This window comes from Rhinopithecus bieti, unplaced genomic scaffold (assembly GCF_001698545.2).
Source record: "Rhinopithecus bieti isolate Rb0 unplaced genomic scaffold, ASM169854v2 scaffold_41913, whole genome shotgun sequence".
Taxonomy (NCBI): Eukaryota; Metazoa; Chordata; class Mammalia; order Primates; family Cercopithecidae; genus Rhinopithecus; species Rhinopithecus bieti.
The window spans coordinates 4,216,193-4,235,906 of record NW_016818964.1 but is presented as its reverse complement, the minus strand read 5'-3'; the positions used below and the strand labels follow the sequence as shown (position 1 = coordinate 4,235,906).

The following is a 19,714-nucleotide window of genomic DNA, read 5'->3' as shown; positions in this document are numbered from 1 at the left end:
AGGCAGGCAGGGAGGGAGGGAGGGAGGGAGGGAAGGAAGGAAATGAAATATGGAGGGGAACAAGAAACTGCTTAAGAAATGGAAATGTGTTGCCTATAGAGAGCAGGACCCATGGATCAAAAGGTAAAAGGCAGGAGAGTGCTGTTTTTCATTATACTGTAGTTTGTAAAGTATCATTTGACAAATTATATGCATGCATTGTTTTATTAAAAACAAGGTTAAAATTGCAAATGAATGGGATACTAAGAGCTTCTACCCTATTTGACCATGTTTCTGACAACCACAGGGAACAAAAGGACAACTGTGACCAAGGAAGAGGCTGGGGGCGGGGGACAGACAGAGGAAGGTGGGGGCAGCAGCAAGCGCTGGCAGAGGGACACCGCCAGGAAGTGAGAACTTGGGGCAACAGGTGGCCCTGAGTATGGGTAGAAATATCTGACCCTGCCCAGGGCTGTGACTGAGGTCGGACGGAAGTGCAGGGAAAGGCCAGCAGCCTGCAGGAGCTCGTTTATAAAGCACTTTGTTTACTTCCTGCTGTCTGGCATTTCATAGTGAAGTCCAGCGGGACCTCTGGCCTGGCCACCTGTCCGTACAACACATGGGGCCCAGGAGACTTTCCCTGGCATCATTTGCAAGGAGGCGTTATTTGCATTCACCTTCCATTTGTCTGACCTCAGAGGTGGGATCCTCTGCTTCCTTCACATACTTGACAGTGGATGGCCAGGGGCAATTTCCAAAATCCCTGGCCTCCCTGGCTCTTTCAATAGGAAACTGAAGCTCAAATTCAGTTATTCTCAGGGCTACAGGGCAAACACTCTGGACACCACGGCCACAGCTGCACTAAGCGGCTGCACTCACTGAGCCGGGCCTCCAAAGGGCGCTACAATATGGATTTGATCACAGCTCGAATTCCACCAGGTAGCAACCTTGGACAAGTAACCTGATCCCTCCCGGTGTCTGTGTCATCCTCTGAAAGGAAGAGTGAATATCCCACATTTGCAGATCTTTGGTGAGGACCAAATTATGGATGTAAATGCTCAATAATTGTTTGACCCTTCCCACTGTCTGCTCATACCAAGTAAGTGTCCACCATAAAATCCAGGCAGCCAGGTGTATTAGTCTCCTTTTGCCGCTGCAACAAATGACAAGCTTAGTGGCTTAAAGCAACACCAATTTTTAATCTTACAGAGCAGGAGGTCAGAAGTCTAAAATGACTTTCACTGGGCTAAACTCATGACCTGTGTTCTTTCTGGAGACTCCAGGGGAGGATCCGTCTCCTTGGCTTTTCCAGCTCTAGAGACTGCCTGCAATCTTTGGCCCGAGGCCCCTTCCATCCTCTTCAGAGCACATCACTCCCACCTCTGCTTCCCTCCTGCCCAGGACACCTGTAATTACACTGGGCCCACCCAGGTGATCCAAGACAATCTCTCTATCTCAAGATCCTGAACTTAAACACGGCTTACACTTACCCCAGGTAACATAGTCACACATGCCGGGGACTAGGATATGGACATCCCACCACACTTTTTACGAAGTGCACCTGAAGTAACTTAGCCAGGTGTAACTGACACCGCCCCTTGTCCTCTGCTCTCCCAAGAATCATTTTAAGAAGACGTTACTAAGGAATCATGGACAAAAGTTAAAAAACAACTTAAAGGCCAGGCGCAGTGGCTCATGCCTGTAATCCCAGTGCTTTGGGAGGCTGAGGCTGGTGGATCACAAGGTCAGGAGTTTGAAACCAGCCTGGCAAACAGGGGAAACCCCATCTCTACTGAAAATACAAAACATTAGCTGGGCATGGTAGCAGGCGCCTGTCATCCCAGCAACTCAGGAGGCTAAGGCAGGAGAATCGCTTGAACTCGGGAGGCAGAGGCTGCAGTGAGCCGAGACCGCGCCATTGCACTCCAGCATGGGTAACAGAGAGAGACTCCATCTCAAAAACAAACAAAAAACAAAACCATTCAAAAGGCCAACATAACAGGAAGTGTGCTGCTAGTTTCCCAGGATTGCAATTTACTTTTAAATGTACTGAACAACTGTGAAGTTCTCCTTGAGATCTGAAATATTATGATACCTATGTGAGACTCTGACTGCACCCTAACACCCTCAAGGTCAGGGCAACGGGTGACGGGTATCTGACACCCAGCTCAAGTCTCAGCCTCTGCCCAGCCTGGGTCTGGAGCCAGAAGAGGTCCCCATAGACTCGGGCTCCGCACGGCCTCCCCAGGAAGGTTTCTTCATTGGTGGTGGGGATGATCAAAGCTGATAGCTTGCTCAGGACTAGTGAAGACACAGCAATAACCTGGAAATACTTTCCACATTTGCTCACCACGTTTCCTAGGAACCGGCGAACATTTCTACCTCCTTTTTCTGGCAAAATGAATCCCTGTGAAAATGGCTAATGAGGTACAGTAGAACCCAGTGTCACAATCCTTGCTACTGCTAAATTAGAATTAACTCAAGGTTAAACTGCGTTCTTTGAAGCCTAACTCACCACAGTAACTAACATATCCGTTCAGAAAAGACTCTCCACTTTGGTATGAAATAGAAGCAGTCTTTTTAAAAATAAAACTCGGTGGCAGTAAGTCAAACTGTAATGGTAGGAAACATACTTTACAGGGAATTCTTTCTGGCTGAAGGCCCTGCCGTCCCCTAGGGCTGCTGGGCAGTCCACTGACAGATGATCACAAGGATTAGATCTTGTCCTTTGCCTTCAACAATGAATCTCTCTGTTCTGGAGGCAACCAAACATGGACATTGTTCTGTTCATCAGCCTGTCCTCCACTCCCTTAAACCCTCCAAACGGTGGTGGATACCACAGCACGGTACAAAGTCCAGGTGTAATCCAACATTAACTGTCAGGGTCAACTTACAGAAGAGCTCATTATGAGCCATGTTCTCACTAAGGTGCTGTCATCTAAGCTTGTAACACGCCTGAGGTCAGTGGCATCTGCTATTTGCCCACTTAAGCAGGAAGGGAGGTTACTAAGTCGTCCGAGGTCAGTAGCACACCCGGCAAGGGCTGGGATACAAATCCAGGGAGGGTGACTTAAGTCCCGGCTACTGCTGTGTTGCGAGGCTGTAACCTGTAATAGTGTGACTTGAGTCCCAGCTCTTAGCTACTGTGGTGTTGCGAGGCTGTAACCTTTAACAGTGTGACATTTCTTGTGACTAATCCAAAAGGAATGAAGAAAGGAAATTCTTCGCTCTTTTCTAAACATATTTTTCGGGGCACTGTGTATGCTGGCCAGAGGGGATTTGAATAAAGCCAAGTAAAAGGTAGTTAGGTCCTGGGGTGATGAGCAAACAGGGCTGTAGAGTGGATTAAGAGGTCTGTTCCATCTGGGGTCAGGGGAGGCTTTCTGGGGTAGGAGAGCCTTCACTGCGACACAACCAAGCACCCCGGGAGGTTCACAAGGAGGGGAATAACATGGCTATTCTGGCTGAATCTGGGATAGAGATCTTTGAGGTGACGTGCACCTTCAGTGGCATCTATTCAGTGGCATCTATTGGCTCCCAGGGCGACTGCCAAGAAAACAATGCTCCCCTTACGCAAAATGCCCACATAGCTTTCCGACCTAAAGTGATGCTACTCTCAGGAAATAAGACGGGAATGTGGCTTTACACGAGTCCACCTGGGTCACCCCAGGCGTCTCCATAAGCCCCTGGACTTTAAAATGGCTTTTCTCTTCACCATTCCTCTGCTCTGCTTCACAGTAGCTATTATATGCTTCTCAGGCACAATTTAAAGCTGTTTTTCAGATTTACTAAACAGTTCTTAAGTGGAATGTTAAATTTTTAAAACAATCAGTGTTCTGTGTGGCCATCCCCTAATACATATCTTTTCCTGTCGGTGACTCTCAGGAACCAACATGAAAGCTTTCTCACCTCACATTTAGATTTGTTTCTGCCGGGCACAGTGGCTCATGCCTGTAATCTTAACACTTTGGGAGGCCAGAGTGGGAGGATCACTTGAGCCAGGAGTTCAAGACCAGCTTGGGCAACATAGAGAGACCCTGTCTCTAAATAATAATAATAATAAATTAGCCAGGTGTTGTGGTGCACATCTGAAGTCTCAGCTATTCAGGAGGCTGTGTGGGAAGGATCGCTTGAGCCCAGGAGGTCAAGGCTGCAGTGAGCCATAATCAGGCCACTGCACTCCAGCATGGGCAACAGAGAAAGACCCTTTTACAATCAATCAATTTGCACCAATAAAACCTTGCCAACCCAAGTCATTCCTCTACCCTTAGCACAGTCCCTCCTGTCACAAACAAGGGACCTGATTTCTCAAAATATAATTTATATCAAAGTATCTAAGTAAACCTAACGAATGTAACAAGAATTCTCTCTTAAGCTGGCAGCTATGGCTTGTAAAAAAGAAACCCAACTTAAAAGTTATCTTCTGTACTAAGATATCTCTAAAACTCATAGCTTAAATGAAGCGTAATGACATTTATGTAACTACCAATCCATGAAAAAAAATTAAAACTACCTGAAATCATAAAATGTTTAATCTTCTAAAATAACGTGATCTATTTCTAAGGGTCTAATAACACAGACCCTGAAGCTATGACAAATAGACAATATAATCACACTAATACAGGCCTAATGGACTGTACTGAAAACCCGAGAAGCAGTCCTTGCATTTTAAATAGGTGTGTGATACTGCTGTTTGCACAAGGAACCTCTGTGTCTCTTCTCACAGCAAATTCTAATTACGCAGACCATCACAATTATTCAGACTTAAACACTAGATAGCATCTTCAATTTTCTACTTGGTAAAGTGGTTAGGCATATAGAAAAACTTATTAACTCTGAGAAAGAACACTTACATTCCTGGTAGAGCCCAGTGATCCCTTCAACTTATTAAGTTCCCTAGTGACTTCGATATGATCTCACTATGACTCACAAGCATGGGTCAAATTATTCCCTTGGCAGCCTTTTCCTAGCTCTAATCATATTCTAGAGGGGCTTCTCACATTGATGCTTCCCATCAATAAGTTTCTCATCATTCCACTTTTCAGATGAAACCTAAGGGTACACAGGTAGATGTAAGGAAAAGCCAAAAGCAGCAAAATTGTGAATACATACCACACTCCTCACTAGATGTGACAGCAAGGGACAATTTTGTAGACCCGGCCTCTGGTCCACGGCCTATATCCATCCAGAGGCAGTATGAAGTGACTTATTCATGGTGACTCTGTCTACAGGACAAGGTGGATCCCTCTAGTGCTCCTGCTTCTCTCATTTCTAAACCAAATGGCTCCAATGGATGTGTTTTAACCTCCTCTAAGATCCTAAGGTCCTTTAGCTTACAGAAGACATAAAGGTATCATGGGATGTAGCAGACAATGAATGTAATAACCTTTTTTTCTGAGAATAATCTATTTTTCTTTCTCTGACACTGTGAGGTGGGTGATCACTGAGGAGCAGTGCTCTCATCTGATGGGGCAGTCCTCAGGGCGGGGGGCGTGGGGATACAGCTTTCCTTCCCCTTCCAGAACCTCTGGGGAAGGGGAGCAGGGGCAACTCCATCCAGTTCTAGCCTGACCTCATGGAGGAAGTCTGTTTTCAGAGTATTCTCAAGAGGAACTCAGAGAGATTAAATAAGCAACGAAGAACAAGCCTCTAGAATGGCTCTGGGGAAAAGGAGCCATCCTGTCCCTTTTTGCCTTTTTCATGAGAAAATGCATCCTTCTTCCCACCTCTGCCACGTAAAGATACATTTCTAGACAAGTGCTCTCTTTAAGTCCCTGAAGATGAACGAAGCCTTCACGCCGCACAAGGATAGGCTTCCTTCCCATGGCCACTGCACAGCCCCAGGCTCTACCAGGCTCCAGTCTTGGGATGCAGAAATCATGGAAAAGTCTTTTAAAGACACCAGACACTGGGAGAATCTCTGCCACAGTCCCAATTATGTCCTCTTTGAAAAAGGGCCCCATTTTTTAAGAAGTAAAATACTCATTAAATCCCCTAGCTCCGTGGACTGCTGCCGATGTCTCCCTATCTAACTGTAGCAGTTTGCCAAGCACAGGACTCCAGAGATAGGCAGGTGGGGCCGCCTCCTCCGGCCTCACCCACCTCTGCTCCCTCCAGCCCACCCGCGCCTCCAGCTGCATAGTTGACTCACCATCCAAACAGCAGCTTCCCCCAGAAAGTAGACCAGGGCTCAATGGCAATTCTTGTGGCAAATTTAATAGAAGAATATGAGAATCACCCTTACTTCCCACACATAAAACATTGCAGGCACTCCAAATCCTTATAGACATATGCACTTCAGAATTAACTCAGGCACGCACAGCATCCCTGTGCTGGAGTTTATTTTAAAAAACAACGCCAACGCCTCAGTTATCACAGTTTCTTTTTTTGTCCATCATTTTCCGTAACAAAAGAAGCTACACAAAATCTGGGGGGGAGATACTGTCTTTGGAGACTGACACATTTGCAGAGGGGTCATGAATAATGATTCCAAAGCTCCTACTTAACTCCTGAATCAGGCAAAGAATAAGCGACAATACAAGAATGAATTTTGTTTACAGCAATCTCATAATACAGCATTGAATCGTTACAGTGCAGTGGTTGGAATTAAGTCCACAATAAAATATTCTTAGCCCAAACACCAGACAAACTAAAATCACCCAACTGCTCACGAACCAAAATGATCAGTGCAAGCAGCTGCGGTCTCAAGAGTGGAAACCAAAATGGGTAAGGCTTTTCTGGCAGTGAGTCTCTGACGTGAACGGCTCCCTCTCTGCTCAGTGAGGACCTGGCCGCCCTCACTTGGAGTCTTGGTCTTTCTTTTCATCTAAAAGGGCGGAGTGGATCCCCAGCTTTTTCAGTTCTTCCACCAGGTCCCCATTCTGGTGCATCTGCAGAAGAATGTCACAGCCCCCCACAAACTCGCCATTGAGGTACACTTGCGGGATGGTGGGCCAGTTGGAATAGTCTTTAATGCCTATGGAGAAAGAACATTTATTTGTTATTTAAATGGTGAAAGCTGAACCTTTCATAATTAAATATGTAATTCTGATCCACTAATAGCAGACAACCCATTGTCCCTCCCTGGCTTCCCCCAATCTTGAGAGCACTGTGTTTGCTACTGAGAGCACGAGTTTTCGTGTCAAAGAGATCAGTGGTTAGGCCCTAACTCTTCCAATTACAAACCGTCCGCCCTCAGACAAGTCACCTGACTTCTCATCCTGTTTCCACCCTCATCTCACAAGGTTTTTGTGAGAATTAGGTAAGTAAGATTCTCAGTAAAATACCTGACACACTGCAGATTAATGGCAGAGGACTGGACTGGATAATGCAAGTCACATAAGACACATAAGGCCACAATTCTTCATCTACCAGTCAAGCTTCAGGTGAAGCAAACTTGAAGAAATGTCACAACCAACTTCATAACCAAATGGATCCATCACGGTAATTCATGGCCAATTCGGGCAATCCCACCTGTGCGCTTTTCATGACTGTGACTGTCTAGGTTGGTGCAGGCCATCAGTTATTTCAGCTCGAGATGATGAGTTGCTAAGTTTTTGTTTTGTTTTGTTTTTGTTTTTTAATTTTTAACAATTACTTTTACCCAGGAAAAAATTCCTGTCCCATGGCTCTGGGTTGTCAGTTCCCGTCTATCCAGCCACTGTGATGGGCTCTCTGTGGAGTGGATGATCAGGCTCTGGGCAGAACCCGAAGAGACTGGTAAGTCTAATGAAGGGCCAGAGCTCAGCAAGGGCCCTGTCCAGGGCTGGGGGGTTCGGGGGCTGAGACCCGCTCTGCTCTTCAGAGCTCACAGCAGCCAAGAAACCAACCAGCAAGCACGTGATCAGTCCTGTGTGCAAATGGCTCTGAGGACACAGAGGAGATGAGGGACGCTCTGTGACAGCGCAGCTGTGCGACTACTCTGTTCAATTCTGAGTCACAAGGACGACGACTGTAACAAAATGGTAAGAAAGTAATGTGGCTTCAATCTTAAGACATAATAGATTACTCTTAACACTCCTCTTCATCATTCTACTTCCTTTTCTGCTTGTATGTTGAGATGACTGTGCTTTCAAAAACATAGCCGGCCATTAAAAAGCCTATATTGGTCATGTTAAAATGAAGATGGTCAATGCATGGCATATAGGAACTAACTCTTATGTGACACTTTTATATTTACACAGATATTTTTAAATGGCCAAAATGAGCATCTGGGTAAACAAAACAGAAAAGTCAACAAATTGTTCAAGTACAGTACAGTTTACACAAATTGATTTTCATGTAAACAAACTAAAATACAAAACTTGCTCTTGATACCCTATAATTTATTATCGTTTTCCAAATAAAATTACTGATTTCAGTTATATCACAAGTCCCAATATAGAATTTAGTTTTTTCTTAAAAGTTATTGCCTTATAAAAAAAACTGACTTTGCTCTAAACGACAGTCCTAGAGAAAGCCCCTGAACCAAGGGCTTTATCTTCCTTCTCCAGACTTCACATATTAAGAAAGGGTTACATTGCTCCAGGTCTCCAAAAAGACACCTCTCAGCCACTCTGGGTGCTGGTAAAGAAACATCAGCTAGCTCTTTTGGCATTTGCTAACAAAGGGTAAATTCCATTAATCATCAAAATGTCTTTATAATGCCAAATATCTAGATATACTAGAATACCCTGATGAATTCAAGTTATTCATCATGCTGATGTTTGATGCTATGTCAACAAAAACAACTAGCATAATTTGTGTGTTTTTTACTTTCTTCAAACTCTGCCCTCAAATACAAAGTCTATCAAAACTTCCTTTTTACAATGATGCCGATTACAAACTTTTATCTTTATGATGACTGAGAGCTGGGTGCGAGATTAAGAAATGTTTAAAGTAAACATGAGCTTCTTTTCGTTCTCTTAACGTTTCTTATATAGCTTTTATGCAAATGAGTCATTTATGTGCATGAACGATCTGTTTTGTTTCAATGAGTAATATATTGCGTGAAGCTTTCTGTAATAATCAGTTTTTACTGATTTATTTTGGTGGGTGTCTATAATTTTGAAACACACCAAAATGGAAATAAGTTTGCTGCCTGAGAACAACCCAAAACTACGTTTTACCCTAAAAATACATGTTTCTAAAGTAAAATTGCTTTTCATCAATCATTTTTTATAGTATCACACTCAATCAAAGCATTGGGCTTGCCTCATTCATTAAACTTTATGTTGCTGCAGATTGTATGTCCTGACTATGAGAGAAGGGGAGACCCCAGAATCCTTACCACCAAAACTACCAAAACAAGCAGGCTTTCAGACGTTCTGAACACCCAACACACACAGCCACATGCAAGTGATACTAACTTCTCGTGAGCCACCTGCCTGTTCTTGACAGCAGCTGACAGTGTTATCAAAATTAAATTTAGCTGCTTCTTTAATTTTTAGATGAATAGGTGTAACAGGCAGCTGACATCAAGGCCAAACGTTGGCACCCTTCTTAATGACTATGCTACTTTCCATTTTTAAGAAAACTGATTACCAGTTTAAATATTTAAGGAAATAACCAATTGCTTCCTATGGAGTGAAGCTGAGAAACTGTTAATAATAAAAGACTACTCTTCGTAAGTTGAATATTAAAATGAATCCTGCAGACTCACAAGTAACTGTTTAAACATGGTTAATCTCTCTCACACTTTAGTTTTCAAAAACTGCAATATGCAGTGGTAGTTCTTACAAATATCACTTGAAATAACTCAGAATTAGAGAGCTACTCTTGAAAATTAGAAAATCATATCCAAGAATGAATTTTAATGATAATAATTATTTCATATGTGATAGACAGTGGTGATTCCATCCGGGGCAGAAAATGCTGACTGCAAAGTTATATGGCAGAGTAACACTAGGAACTGGTAGTTCGGAGGCTATCTTACAAAGTCAGTTTACGCACATCTAATGTGCCCCACCAAAAAAACCCATACAAACACATTCATATTCCAAAGTATCAACCCAGAAAGAGGACAGAAATGTACTTTAAAATTCCCTTCCAGAACTTTCAAAAGGTATTTTTCAAAATTCATCACATTCAGAACACTGGACAATACTCCTGGTTTGGACACTAAATTATAAGAGCAGCATAATCATAGTTTTCTTTCTTTTTATTTTTCCTGGTAGAACTTCACTACAGTAGCTTCAGAATCTAATGTGAGTTCCAACTCTGTCTCTTACCTACTAGGCTCTGTGACCTTGGGCAAGTTGCACCACCTCTGAGAGTCACAATTTCTTCATATTCTCTAATTTAGAGAATGGCGTTAAGTCAAGATAAGATGATCTGAGCTGAAAGCATGGAAATCAGCAGACCCTCACTAGAAGAAAAGCAAAGCACGGGGCAGAGTGGGCAAGGCACAGGCTTAAGGGTCAGTAGATCTGGTTTGCTAGCCTGTAAATGTAGCCTCAGACAAATCTGTTAATCTCTTAGCCTCCGTTTCCTCATCTGTAAAATGGGAATACACTCTACACCTCGCAGATGTATTATGAAGATTCCGTGATATCTAAGGAATGAAATGAATTGAGCTCCCAGCATAGTACCAGGCACAGTGTGGACATTCTCTCCATACCAACATCCTCCACCACCCACCCTACAGAGCGATGCTTTTCTGAGAAAAAGAGGCAACAGAAAAGCACAGGAAAATAATGCAGGAAAAAGTGATTACGTATACCATAAAGTAATAAAAATACCATTTAGGCCAGGTGCGGTGGCTCACTCCTGTAATCCCAGCACTTTGGGAGGCCAAGGCTGGTGCATCACCTGAGGTCAGGAGTTCAGACTCCCCTGGCCAACATGGTGAAACCCTGTCCCTACTAAAAATCAAAAAAAAAAATTAGCCAGGCATGGTGCCAGGCACCTGTAATCCCAGCTCCTTGGGAGGCTGAGGCAGGAGAATCGCTTGAATCCAGGAGGCAGGGGTGGCAGTGAGCCAAGATTGCCCACTGCACTTCAGCCTAGGCAGCAGAGTGACACTGTCTCCAAAAAAAAAAAAACCCAAAAAACCAACAAAAAAAACCAACAAAAAAAAAAAAAACCATTTATTGAGTTAAGGATTACTGAGTTTCACACTCTTTAAGCGTTTTACAAAAATAATCTTATTTAATCTTTACAAAAATCTGACAAGGCAGGTACAATTATCCCTACTTTACAGATGAAGAAAGTAAGGCTCAGAAGGGTTAAGTAACTTAACAAAACTCACAGTGACAGCATGCAGTGAAACCAGGATTTATATCCAGGCTTCCAGGAGTACAAAAGCCCAGACTCTTAACTGCATGCTACCTGAGTCCCTCACCAGAGGTGGCCTCTACCCTCTAGCTGCCATCTGTCACTCCTGCCCATGAGCTACAAGTGCACTGCACACATATCTGCAATATATGGGACTGTTTTATATCTTTAACATTTACATATACAAATGGTATTATGTCATAATTACATGTTTGCTACTTGCTTTTTGACTAAACATTGTATTTTTGAGATTCAGCCATGTTAAATACAACTAGGTCTAGTTTATTTTAACAACAGTTTACCTTTCTATCATATGACTAAAGTTTATTTATCCGGTCTGCTACTAATAGACCAAGATCCCTTCCTGTCAGTTTTTCATTATTGCAAGCCACGCTACAATGAACGCCCCAACACAGGTATCCTAACACAGAGGTCCCCAACCTTTTTGGCACCGGGGACTGGTTTTGTGGAACACAATTTTTCCATGGACCGGGAAAGGGTGGGGATGGTTTCGGGATGAAACTGTTCCACCTCACATCATCAGGCATTAGTTACATTCTTATAAGGAATGCACAACCTAGATTCCTCGCACGTGCAGTTCACAGCAGGGTTTGTGCTCCTATGAGAATCTAATGCCATCACTGATGTGACAGGAGGTGGAGCTGAGGCGGTAAAGCTTGCTTGCCCACCGCTTACCTCCTGCTGTACGGCCTGGATCCCTGGCCTGGGGGCTGGGGACCCACGTCCTAACACACCCATGCAGAAGTCAGTCTCTAGGCCAGGGGTGGATAAACTGTAGTCTTCAGACCAAATCCAGTCTACTTCCTATTTTCGTAAATAAAGTTTTATGGAAACTCAGCCTGCTCATTCATCTACATATTGCCCATGACTGACTTCAGGCTATCTAACGGCAGAGTTGAATAGATGCAACAAAGACCACACTGCCTACAAAGCCTGACATACTTACTCTCTGGCCCTTTACTAGGGTAAGTTTGCAGATCCCCCTCTCTAGAATATATACCTAGAAGTCACGCAGCTGGGTCTTAGGCTCTGTTCACCCATAACTTGACTGGGTACTGAGAGTTACTCCTCCAAAGTGTTGGTGCCATTTTATACTGCCATCTGCAGCTTACTACATGTGCACCACACAAACACAAACACACAACTTGTTATCCAACTTTTAAAGTTCACCCGCATGACATGTGTTTCACAACTGTCTTCAATTCCCTGATACTGAAAAGGTTGAGCGTATTTTCAAATGCTTAATAAACACTCAACAATAGGATATGGTTATTTATTCCACAAATATTTGAGTCCCTATTCTGTCACTGTTCCAGATGCAAGGACTACAGTGATGATCTAAATCAGCAGCAAATGTTTATAATGTCTTTAAGGCCACAGAGTTTGCAATATAATGACAAATAAAAGCAGCATTTATTTATTTATTGAAATGCTCACTGAAAGCTTGCTTTACATAAGCCGTACATGCAGTGCCACAGGCAGCTGCATAAGACATGTTCCCTCCTCTCTGGAGGGCAAAATACTATGTATAGAAAAGCATGGTCTCAATGTGTTTTTTAAAAAAAAGCTGTTAGGAACTAGATCCAAATGTTAATACAATGGTTTCCATAAAATTATAGGTGATTTTCCTTCTTTAAACTTTTTAGTGTTTTCCAAGTTGCTTCCATGAGCATACGTTCTTTTATTAAGACTAGGATTAGGAAGCGATGTCAGTCTACTAGGACCTGATCCCTTTGTGACTGTCTTCTGCGTGCGCTCCAGATAAAAAGAGAAGTACAAGAAGGTCTTGAGAAGGCCAGAACACAATGCTGCCTCATAGTCACCTTTGTTCCCTGGGTCACAGTCTCAAGATCTGTCCGCATCACACTCCTGGGAACCAAGTACCCAAAACTAGGAAAGAATGTTTTCCTCTGGTTTGGGCCCTTTGTAAAGTTCAGGTCTCCTTGGCATAAGAACCAACAAAAGGCCAGTTTTGCAAGAGCTCTGTTCCTATTACTAGAAATGACCTTGGATCTGGTGTACACAGCTTTGGCTGGCAAAAGCAAGCATCAGACAGCCCATTAGTTGCTCTTGGTAAATAAAGCTGTATAGGGAAGAGGGCAAGAGTCTTAATACCCTGGCTGAACTAATCCCCATTTTGGGAACGTGCTTTTACCACCCTGCCCCAGTCCAAATGTTAATACTTACACTAATCTTTACTTTTCTAATCAATAAAAGAGGTATATGTTATATTCAATATCTATGCAACACATTTATTAACCAAAAGAGCAATCTGATGAAACTCAGTGGTCAAGGAACGTAAGGGTTAAATTCCTGTTGCTGCTGTTTGAATACTTAAGAAAGTAAACTCCGAAACCAGACACCAGACATGGATAAATGACAGAAAAATAAAATGGTATCAGTACATATTCTTATTTTTGCTCCTACTTTGAGTTTATTAGCTATATTCCAGCATATCTCATTTCCAGTTATATTAAACAAGAGAAAATAAATTCACAAACCAAAGACCCTCAAAACATTATACTAAGCGAGATAACAACACAACTTTTTTACTAGTGCCATATTGGCAATTTGCAGCGGACCCCCTGCAAGGTTTCTGTTAAAAGACTGCAAAACAGTTACTCCTCTTTTAAGCTGAGAAACTGTCTTTGAAGGAAGACTGCAGGTCCTTTGCTTTGTACATGATAAAACTGAGCCCAGTAACTGGTGGCATTCTAGTTCACCAGGAAGACAAAAGGGTCATGAGAATAACACATGGCAATATTATATATACGTGGTAATTTGAACTTGCCCTGTCAACTCCTCAACTTAACATGCCTTTAGGTCCCACCCACACCACTATCACCTACAGCAAATGGAAGATCACTCATCACCAAGAGTCTTTAAGGACTAGATAATCTGGGAAAAAATACGTTTGAAAACCATAAAGTGCTATATGAAGCCAGCTACCATTTACCAGGTGCTTTCTGTGCCAGGTAAGATGATACACACTTTCTATAATTTTTATTTTGTCTTCCTAACAAAAACTTTGCCAAATTGTCTCATTATCCTCAAATGCAGTTGAGTGACTTAAGTTTTACACCTGATTAGCCACAAAAGAGGATTTCAACCCAAAGCTTTTCCAAACACCAGCCTGTCTCTTCAATGTAAGGAATGACTATGGTTAGTAATTTCAAATTTAGAGTAACAGAGAACCTGGCACCTATTTTTAGCACACACCTGGCACCTCTTTTTAGCTAGGGACATGCAGGGACTCAGTCACTGAAAGTCTCTAACTGGGATGCAGGTACTCTAAGTCACTCTTTAGAAGGAACAGGTACAGCCTTCCCAGTTCTCCACCAACCCTGACCATCCTGGCCTCTTCCTCCTCCCCCACTCAGATAAGACTGGCGAATGCACGTGGGGTACTTGGAAAAGATGCTAATTAGCTGCAGCCTCCCCTTTCTTGGCCTGATCCATCTGGCCCCTGGTCCTCTGGGCTCTGAGGCTGAGCCAGTGAGTTAGCCCGGCGCCCAGGAGCCAGGGCTGCTTCTTTTCCCCACAAACCTCTCCAAGCCCTGGCCCACATACATTCAGCCCTGTGTTTGAGTATCTAAAGCCAAATGTCATGACTTTTCCCCGACAACACAGATCCCGACTAAGGCCAGCCGACAGCAGTCCCAACCCTTTGCTTGTAGCAACCACAGACGATGGTGGTTGCCACCCTGAGCCGTGAGCCAAGAGAGATCAGCCTCCGACCTCACTAGCCTCAAAGACAACTTCAGTCCTCTCCCCACCATCGACAGCCCCAGACCCTTACCCACGAGCAGGCCAATGGCTTCCAACCTCCCCAGAGTGTCCGCGAAAGTACCTATCTCACAGTGGGTCCTTACTATGTTTCCTAACCGTGCAGAGCAGTCAGGCTGCAGGCCGCCCTCCTCCGAGTCAGTCATTGACAAGTCGCTCCGAAACGCCTATATTAGCTCGAAGTGAGGATAACTGAACCCTCAGGACTTTACCTACTGCTCAAGTTGGCAACAGCAGAGAGCCGCAGATCCTCAAGACCCAGTCAAATCAACCACACCCGCAGCCCAGACTCTACTCCAGGACAGTACTCCTCGCCCTAACCCGGCTAGAACCTCCAGACAGACCCCAGCCGATGGAGCCCCGCTCTCCAGCCCGGCGCGGCGGAAGCCCTCGGCCTAGTGCAGCGATGCTCCTGGGCCCGGGGCGAAGGGCGCTTGCCCAGCACACTGGCCTGACCTTGTCGGAGTTCGCAGCACGTTGTAGGCCGCGTAAGTCGCGGAGTCCGTGCAGCCGCAGGATCTGCACCACGGCGTTGCTGAAACCGCACTGGGGCTGCTCCGGACGTCCCCTGAGGAAGAACCCACCACCTTGTCCTTCTTCACCAGCGGCGTCCAGCTTGCTTCCGCGAGCCGCCCGCGCCCGGCCGCGCCGCACGCCGGGACCCCCCAAAGGCCACCGCCGCCCGTGCCGCGCCCCAGCGGAGCAGAGCCGCCGCCGCTCGGCTGAGGGACCCGCTCATCTCCGCACGCTCGCCGGAACCCACGACAGCCGGGGGACCCGGCTGGCCACTCGGAGCGTTCCCCGGCCCGCGGCAGTTCGACCCACCCCCTGGAGACCCTCATTGGACCGACTCTAAACTGCCCTCCGTGATTGGGCAACACTGATCGGCAATTACTCGATTCTACCAATCACGTTGCTCGTCGCGTCCGGCAGGTAGGAGGTGGGCCTTATGCCTGAGTCGCATCCTACTGCCTTACTATTGGCCGTCGGCAACCGCTTTGCTAGTTAATTGGAGAGAATGGATGTCCATCAGGGTCACGCTTGCAGGGCAACGAGAGGCAAAACAAGAGGGAAGACGACTTTCCTCCCGTGAGCCAATGAGGCCAGCTGGGATACCCCGAGACAGCTGGGAGAGGCGCGGGACTCGCCCGTTCCGCGGAATGCCGGGAAGGGGTCACCTCCCGATGAAGTTTCCGGTTCCGGTGTTGGCGGTGGTTGAATTGCCATAGCAACGGGGTTGGCTGGAGCGTGGTTCTGGTCTCTTGGGAGGTAGCGGGGTTAGGCCGGGCCAGTATCCGCCTCTTCCAGCTTAGGTGAGCGTCCCTGGGCGCCTGCCGAACGCCGCGGCCGAATGCAGTTCGTCGTGGCGGAGAGCGGTAGCCTGACCGGGGTTCCAGCGCTCGGGCTGTAGCCTCGGCTCCTGGACTCTCCCTCGGCTCCGCCGCCACGTGGGAGCTGAGGCTCCGGGGCTTCAGCCTCCGGCGCGCGATTATTTCTCTAGAACAATTTTCATTTTTAAAGTTTGTAAAGCGCTTTTGCGTGTGTGATTTCCTCTGGGTTTCGTTTTCTTCCTTTCTTTTGTAGAGACGGAAGTGGCGGGGAGGGTGGTCTCACTTTGTTGCCCAGGCTGGTCTCGAACTCGTGGCTTCAAGGGATCCTCCTGCCTCGGCCTCTTAAAGTGCTGGGATTACAGGCGTGAGCCACCGCGTTCGGCCGCCTCTGAATTTCCAGCCTCGTTGGCCCTCCAGCCTTTTAAGCTGTTGGGCCTGGGATCAGGAAAGGTTTGTTGAGTGGGGAACTAAGAAGTGAATTCGTTCGTTCGACAAACGTCTTCTGAGCAGCCGCTGGGTGCTAGGCGCGGTGCCATCGCGGAATGTCCAGGGAGACCTGGTGCCCAAAGCTTGGAGCCAGCGTGAGAAATGAGAAGCAGATAACAAAGCAGTGTGGGAGTGCAGAGGAGGGAAAGCAAGCCTCCTTAGGCCCGTTGCTTGTTCTGTTCTCCCTTGTTCTTACCAGTGTTTGACAATATACAGGATTTACTAGCTTGGTTATTGACTTCTGTACCCGGCATTCAACTTTATTCAGTGCTGTATCCTCAGTGCCTAGGACGGTACTTGGAACGTGGTAAGTGCTCCTATTGGCGGGAAGAATAAATCCGGAAGAGCAGGACCAGTGGACTTACATAATCTGTAGTCTTGGAGCCGCATGGGGTTGGTAGTACCCTCGAGCACACCAGACTTGCAGAAAAAGCATACTCCAGAGGAAGCTGAGGCATGCCTGCTCGAGAGCCAGCTGTTCCATGTGCAATTTTCCTCTGATAGTTTCTGGTCACTGTTGCCACGGTGATAATGACTGGGCTATGTCATTATCTATCCGCCAACAGTAAGATAAGCTTTGCAGTCGAGATATTGTTTAGCAGATGGAGTGTTTTCTGTTGGACACTAAGTACTGCTACAAGTTACTCCTTTTTTTAAAACTTTGAGTATTTTTTTACAGTGTTGCTGGAGGTGATCTGTTTATGCTTTGGGAGTGTTCAAATTTAAAATCAGAAAATCAGCACATGTCAGTGAGTGAGTCTTTCAAATAATCCTTCTCCATGAAACCTGAGCCTGGTAAACTATGAAAGTAAACTCGGAACATTACCTGGAAGTCTCAGTGTCATATTTTCACCTCCATCAATATTACTGATGCTTGCTCATCTTCTAATGTGGGACCTGAAATTTACCAGGTGCTTAAAGGATCTTTTTGTTTTTCAGATTCCTTGATTCCGGGTAAATCAGAGGAACAAACAACATGAACAGAAATATGTAGAAAATGCTATTATGCTGAAGCATAATTGTTGTTTCAGAAGTCCAGCATCTGGTGCACTTAACAATAGAGAATATATTAAATTCTTCCCAAAATAACCTGTTGTTTATGCCTGTGTTTAAGTTTTTTGTTTGTTTTTAAGTAAATATTGGTGATTTGTTGCCAAAAACCTAAACTGTTTATTGCTGTCAACTTAACGAACAGAGAGGCTCCCTAAAAGAAAATGGTATTTATTCAGGAATAGAGCATTGCAATGAGAAAATGCATGCGATAGTTAACTGTGTGTATCCTGGGAGATAGAGGAAGACAAAGGTCTTTAAAGGAAAAATGAGGAGGGTTACATTATTGTTTTGAGATAATTATTTTTGACTACAAGGATTAGTAGCAAAGATGACGCCAGTCCCAGGTTGGACAGGCGGTTGCTCAGCAGGCATTGCAGATGTATTTTTTGTGTAAGATTGAGATGGCCTTTGTGCAGGATTGTGGTTTTGCAATCTTTTGTGATCGTTGTTGCTATCAGGCATTTATGCTTGCGAACTCTTTATGACTTTCCCTGTGTCTATTTTGATTCTGACATCTTTCTTCATTGCTCACTCTAAACTGTCTAATTCTGCTTTTGTGTTGACTGACATTGGGAGAAGAATGTGCAAACGTATATCCTGAGACCGAGCAGTAATGAGGAGTGTGGTGTTCCTTACCTAATGTATAATATTGGGCTCAGAAGCAGTTGTCTTTTTTGTTTGTTCAACGTTGTATTAAGTTGAGAACGCAGCTGCCATTAAAGATTAAGAGTAATCCTTGAGAAGGAAGAGTACAAAGCCTGTGTTTTGCTAAATCATAGGGAAGTTGCCATGTGTTTGTAGAACGTGATAAGAACATACAGTGCGTGAAATGCTAAGGATATGGAAAAGCATGCTGGTGCTCTTTCAAGGAGCTGTTTTGATAGCATGACCAAGGGCAGGAAACATCATGTATCCGAACCAAAGAAATTGAAACAATACATCTAAATTTAAATTTTTAATAAAACAACCCAAAATATAGTGAAATACTTAGCCCCAAACGTCAGTGATCTTAAGAAGCAAAGAAAACAGTATTCAAAATATTTCGTCCAAAATATCAGACTTTTGCCTATATGTTGGCATTTTGGTTTTGAAATTCCTCTTTAGTCCTATGATGAAAACATGACAAAATATACAACTTAAATAAACAAGTGTCATCAGTCTGCATCTATGGCCAAATGTTTTGGGTGTTTTGAGTAAATGGCCTGTCTTAGTTTGTGATCGTTTCCTGCCCCGTGGACATGAGTGAAGAGGTGAGGGTGGGAAGTACTCAGAAACTTCTGAGGATCCTGGGATTTGAGTCACAGGATGGATTAAACCCCAAACTAAATAATCATGCCATGTAAACATGCTGACTCAGGCATCCTAAAAATGTTTTTCTTCCTTGTGTTTATTTATAGATAAGGCTTTACTATATTTAGTAGAACTCCTGTTTTCTATCCACTTCTCCAAAAACAAATTGACCATTGAATTCATAGTGTAAACCTTCACCTATCTGAGATAACCCCTTTTTCAGCCCCAAATGAAGAACTAGAGTTCAGATTATTGAACTGAAGGTGATGCTTTATCTGAGCACTCCACATGTCAGTGTTTCTATACCTTTCCTTTTTTAAAAAATTATTTTTGAAGAGATGAGTTCTTAGTAGGTTGCCCAGACTGGTCTCCAACACCTGGTCTCAAATAGTCCTCCCGCCTTGCCCTCCCAAAGTACTAGGGTTATAGGTGTGAGCCGCTGCACCGGCCCTGTTGCTTTGATACTCAGTGCTGCATTCTTGTTTGTTCTTAGAAAATGAGAGGGTGTGTTTGCA

General features: G+C 44.6%; 1 protein-coding gene and 1 long non-coding RNA gene across 2 annotated transcripts; one reads left to right on the top strand and one right to left on the bottom strand.

Moving 5' to 3' along the window:
* Positions 1–6,175: 6,175 nt before the first annotated feature.
* Positions 6,176–15,884, bottom strand: GLRX5 (glutaredoxin 5). The gene is made up of 2 exons (XM_017857988.1): positions 15,496–15,884; positions 6,176–6,955 (listed from the first exon to the last, which is right to left on the bottom strand). The coding sequence occupies exons 1-2, from the start codon at positions 15,879–15,881 to the stop codon at positions 6,949–6,951; spliced, it is 393 nt and encodes a 130-aa protein (XP_017713477.1). The 5' UTR covers positions 15,882–15,884; the 3' UTR covers positions 6,176–6,948.
* A 111-nt stretch (positions 15,885–15,995) lies between these two features.
* On the top strand, positions 15,996–17,945 carry LOC108519158 (uncharacterized). Its single transcript, XR_001882544.1, has 2 exons — positions 15,996–17,163; positions 17,796–17,945. It is a non-coding gene; the product is annotated as an uncharacterized LOC108519158 (long non-coding RNA).
* The last annotated feature ends 1,769 nt before the right edge of the window (positions 17,946–19,714 follow it).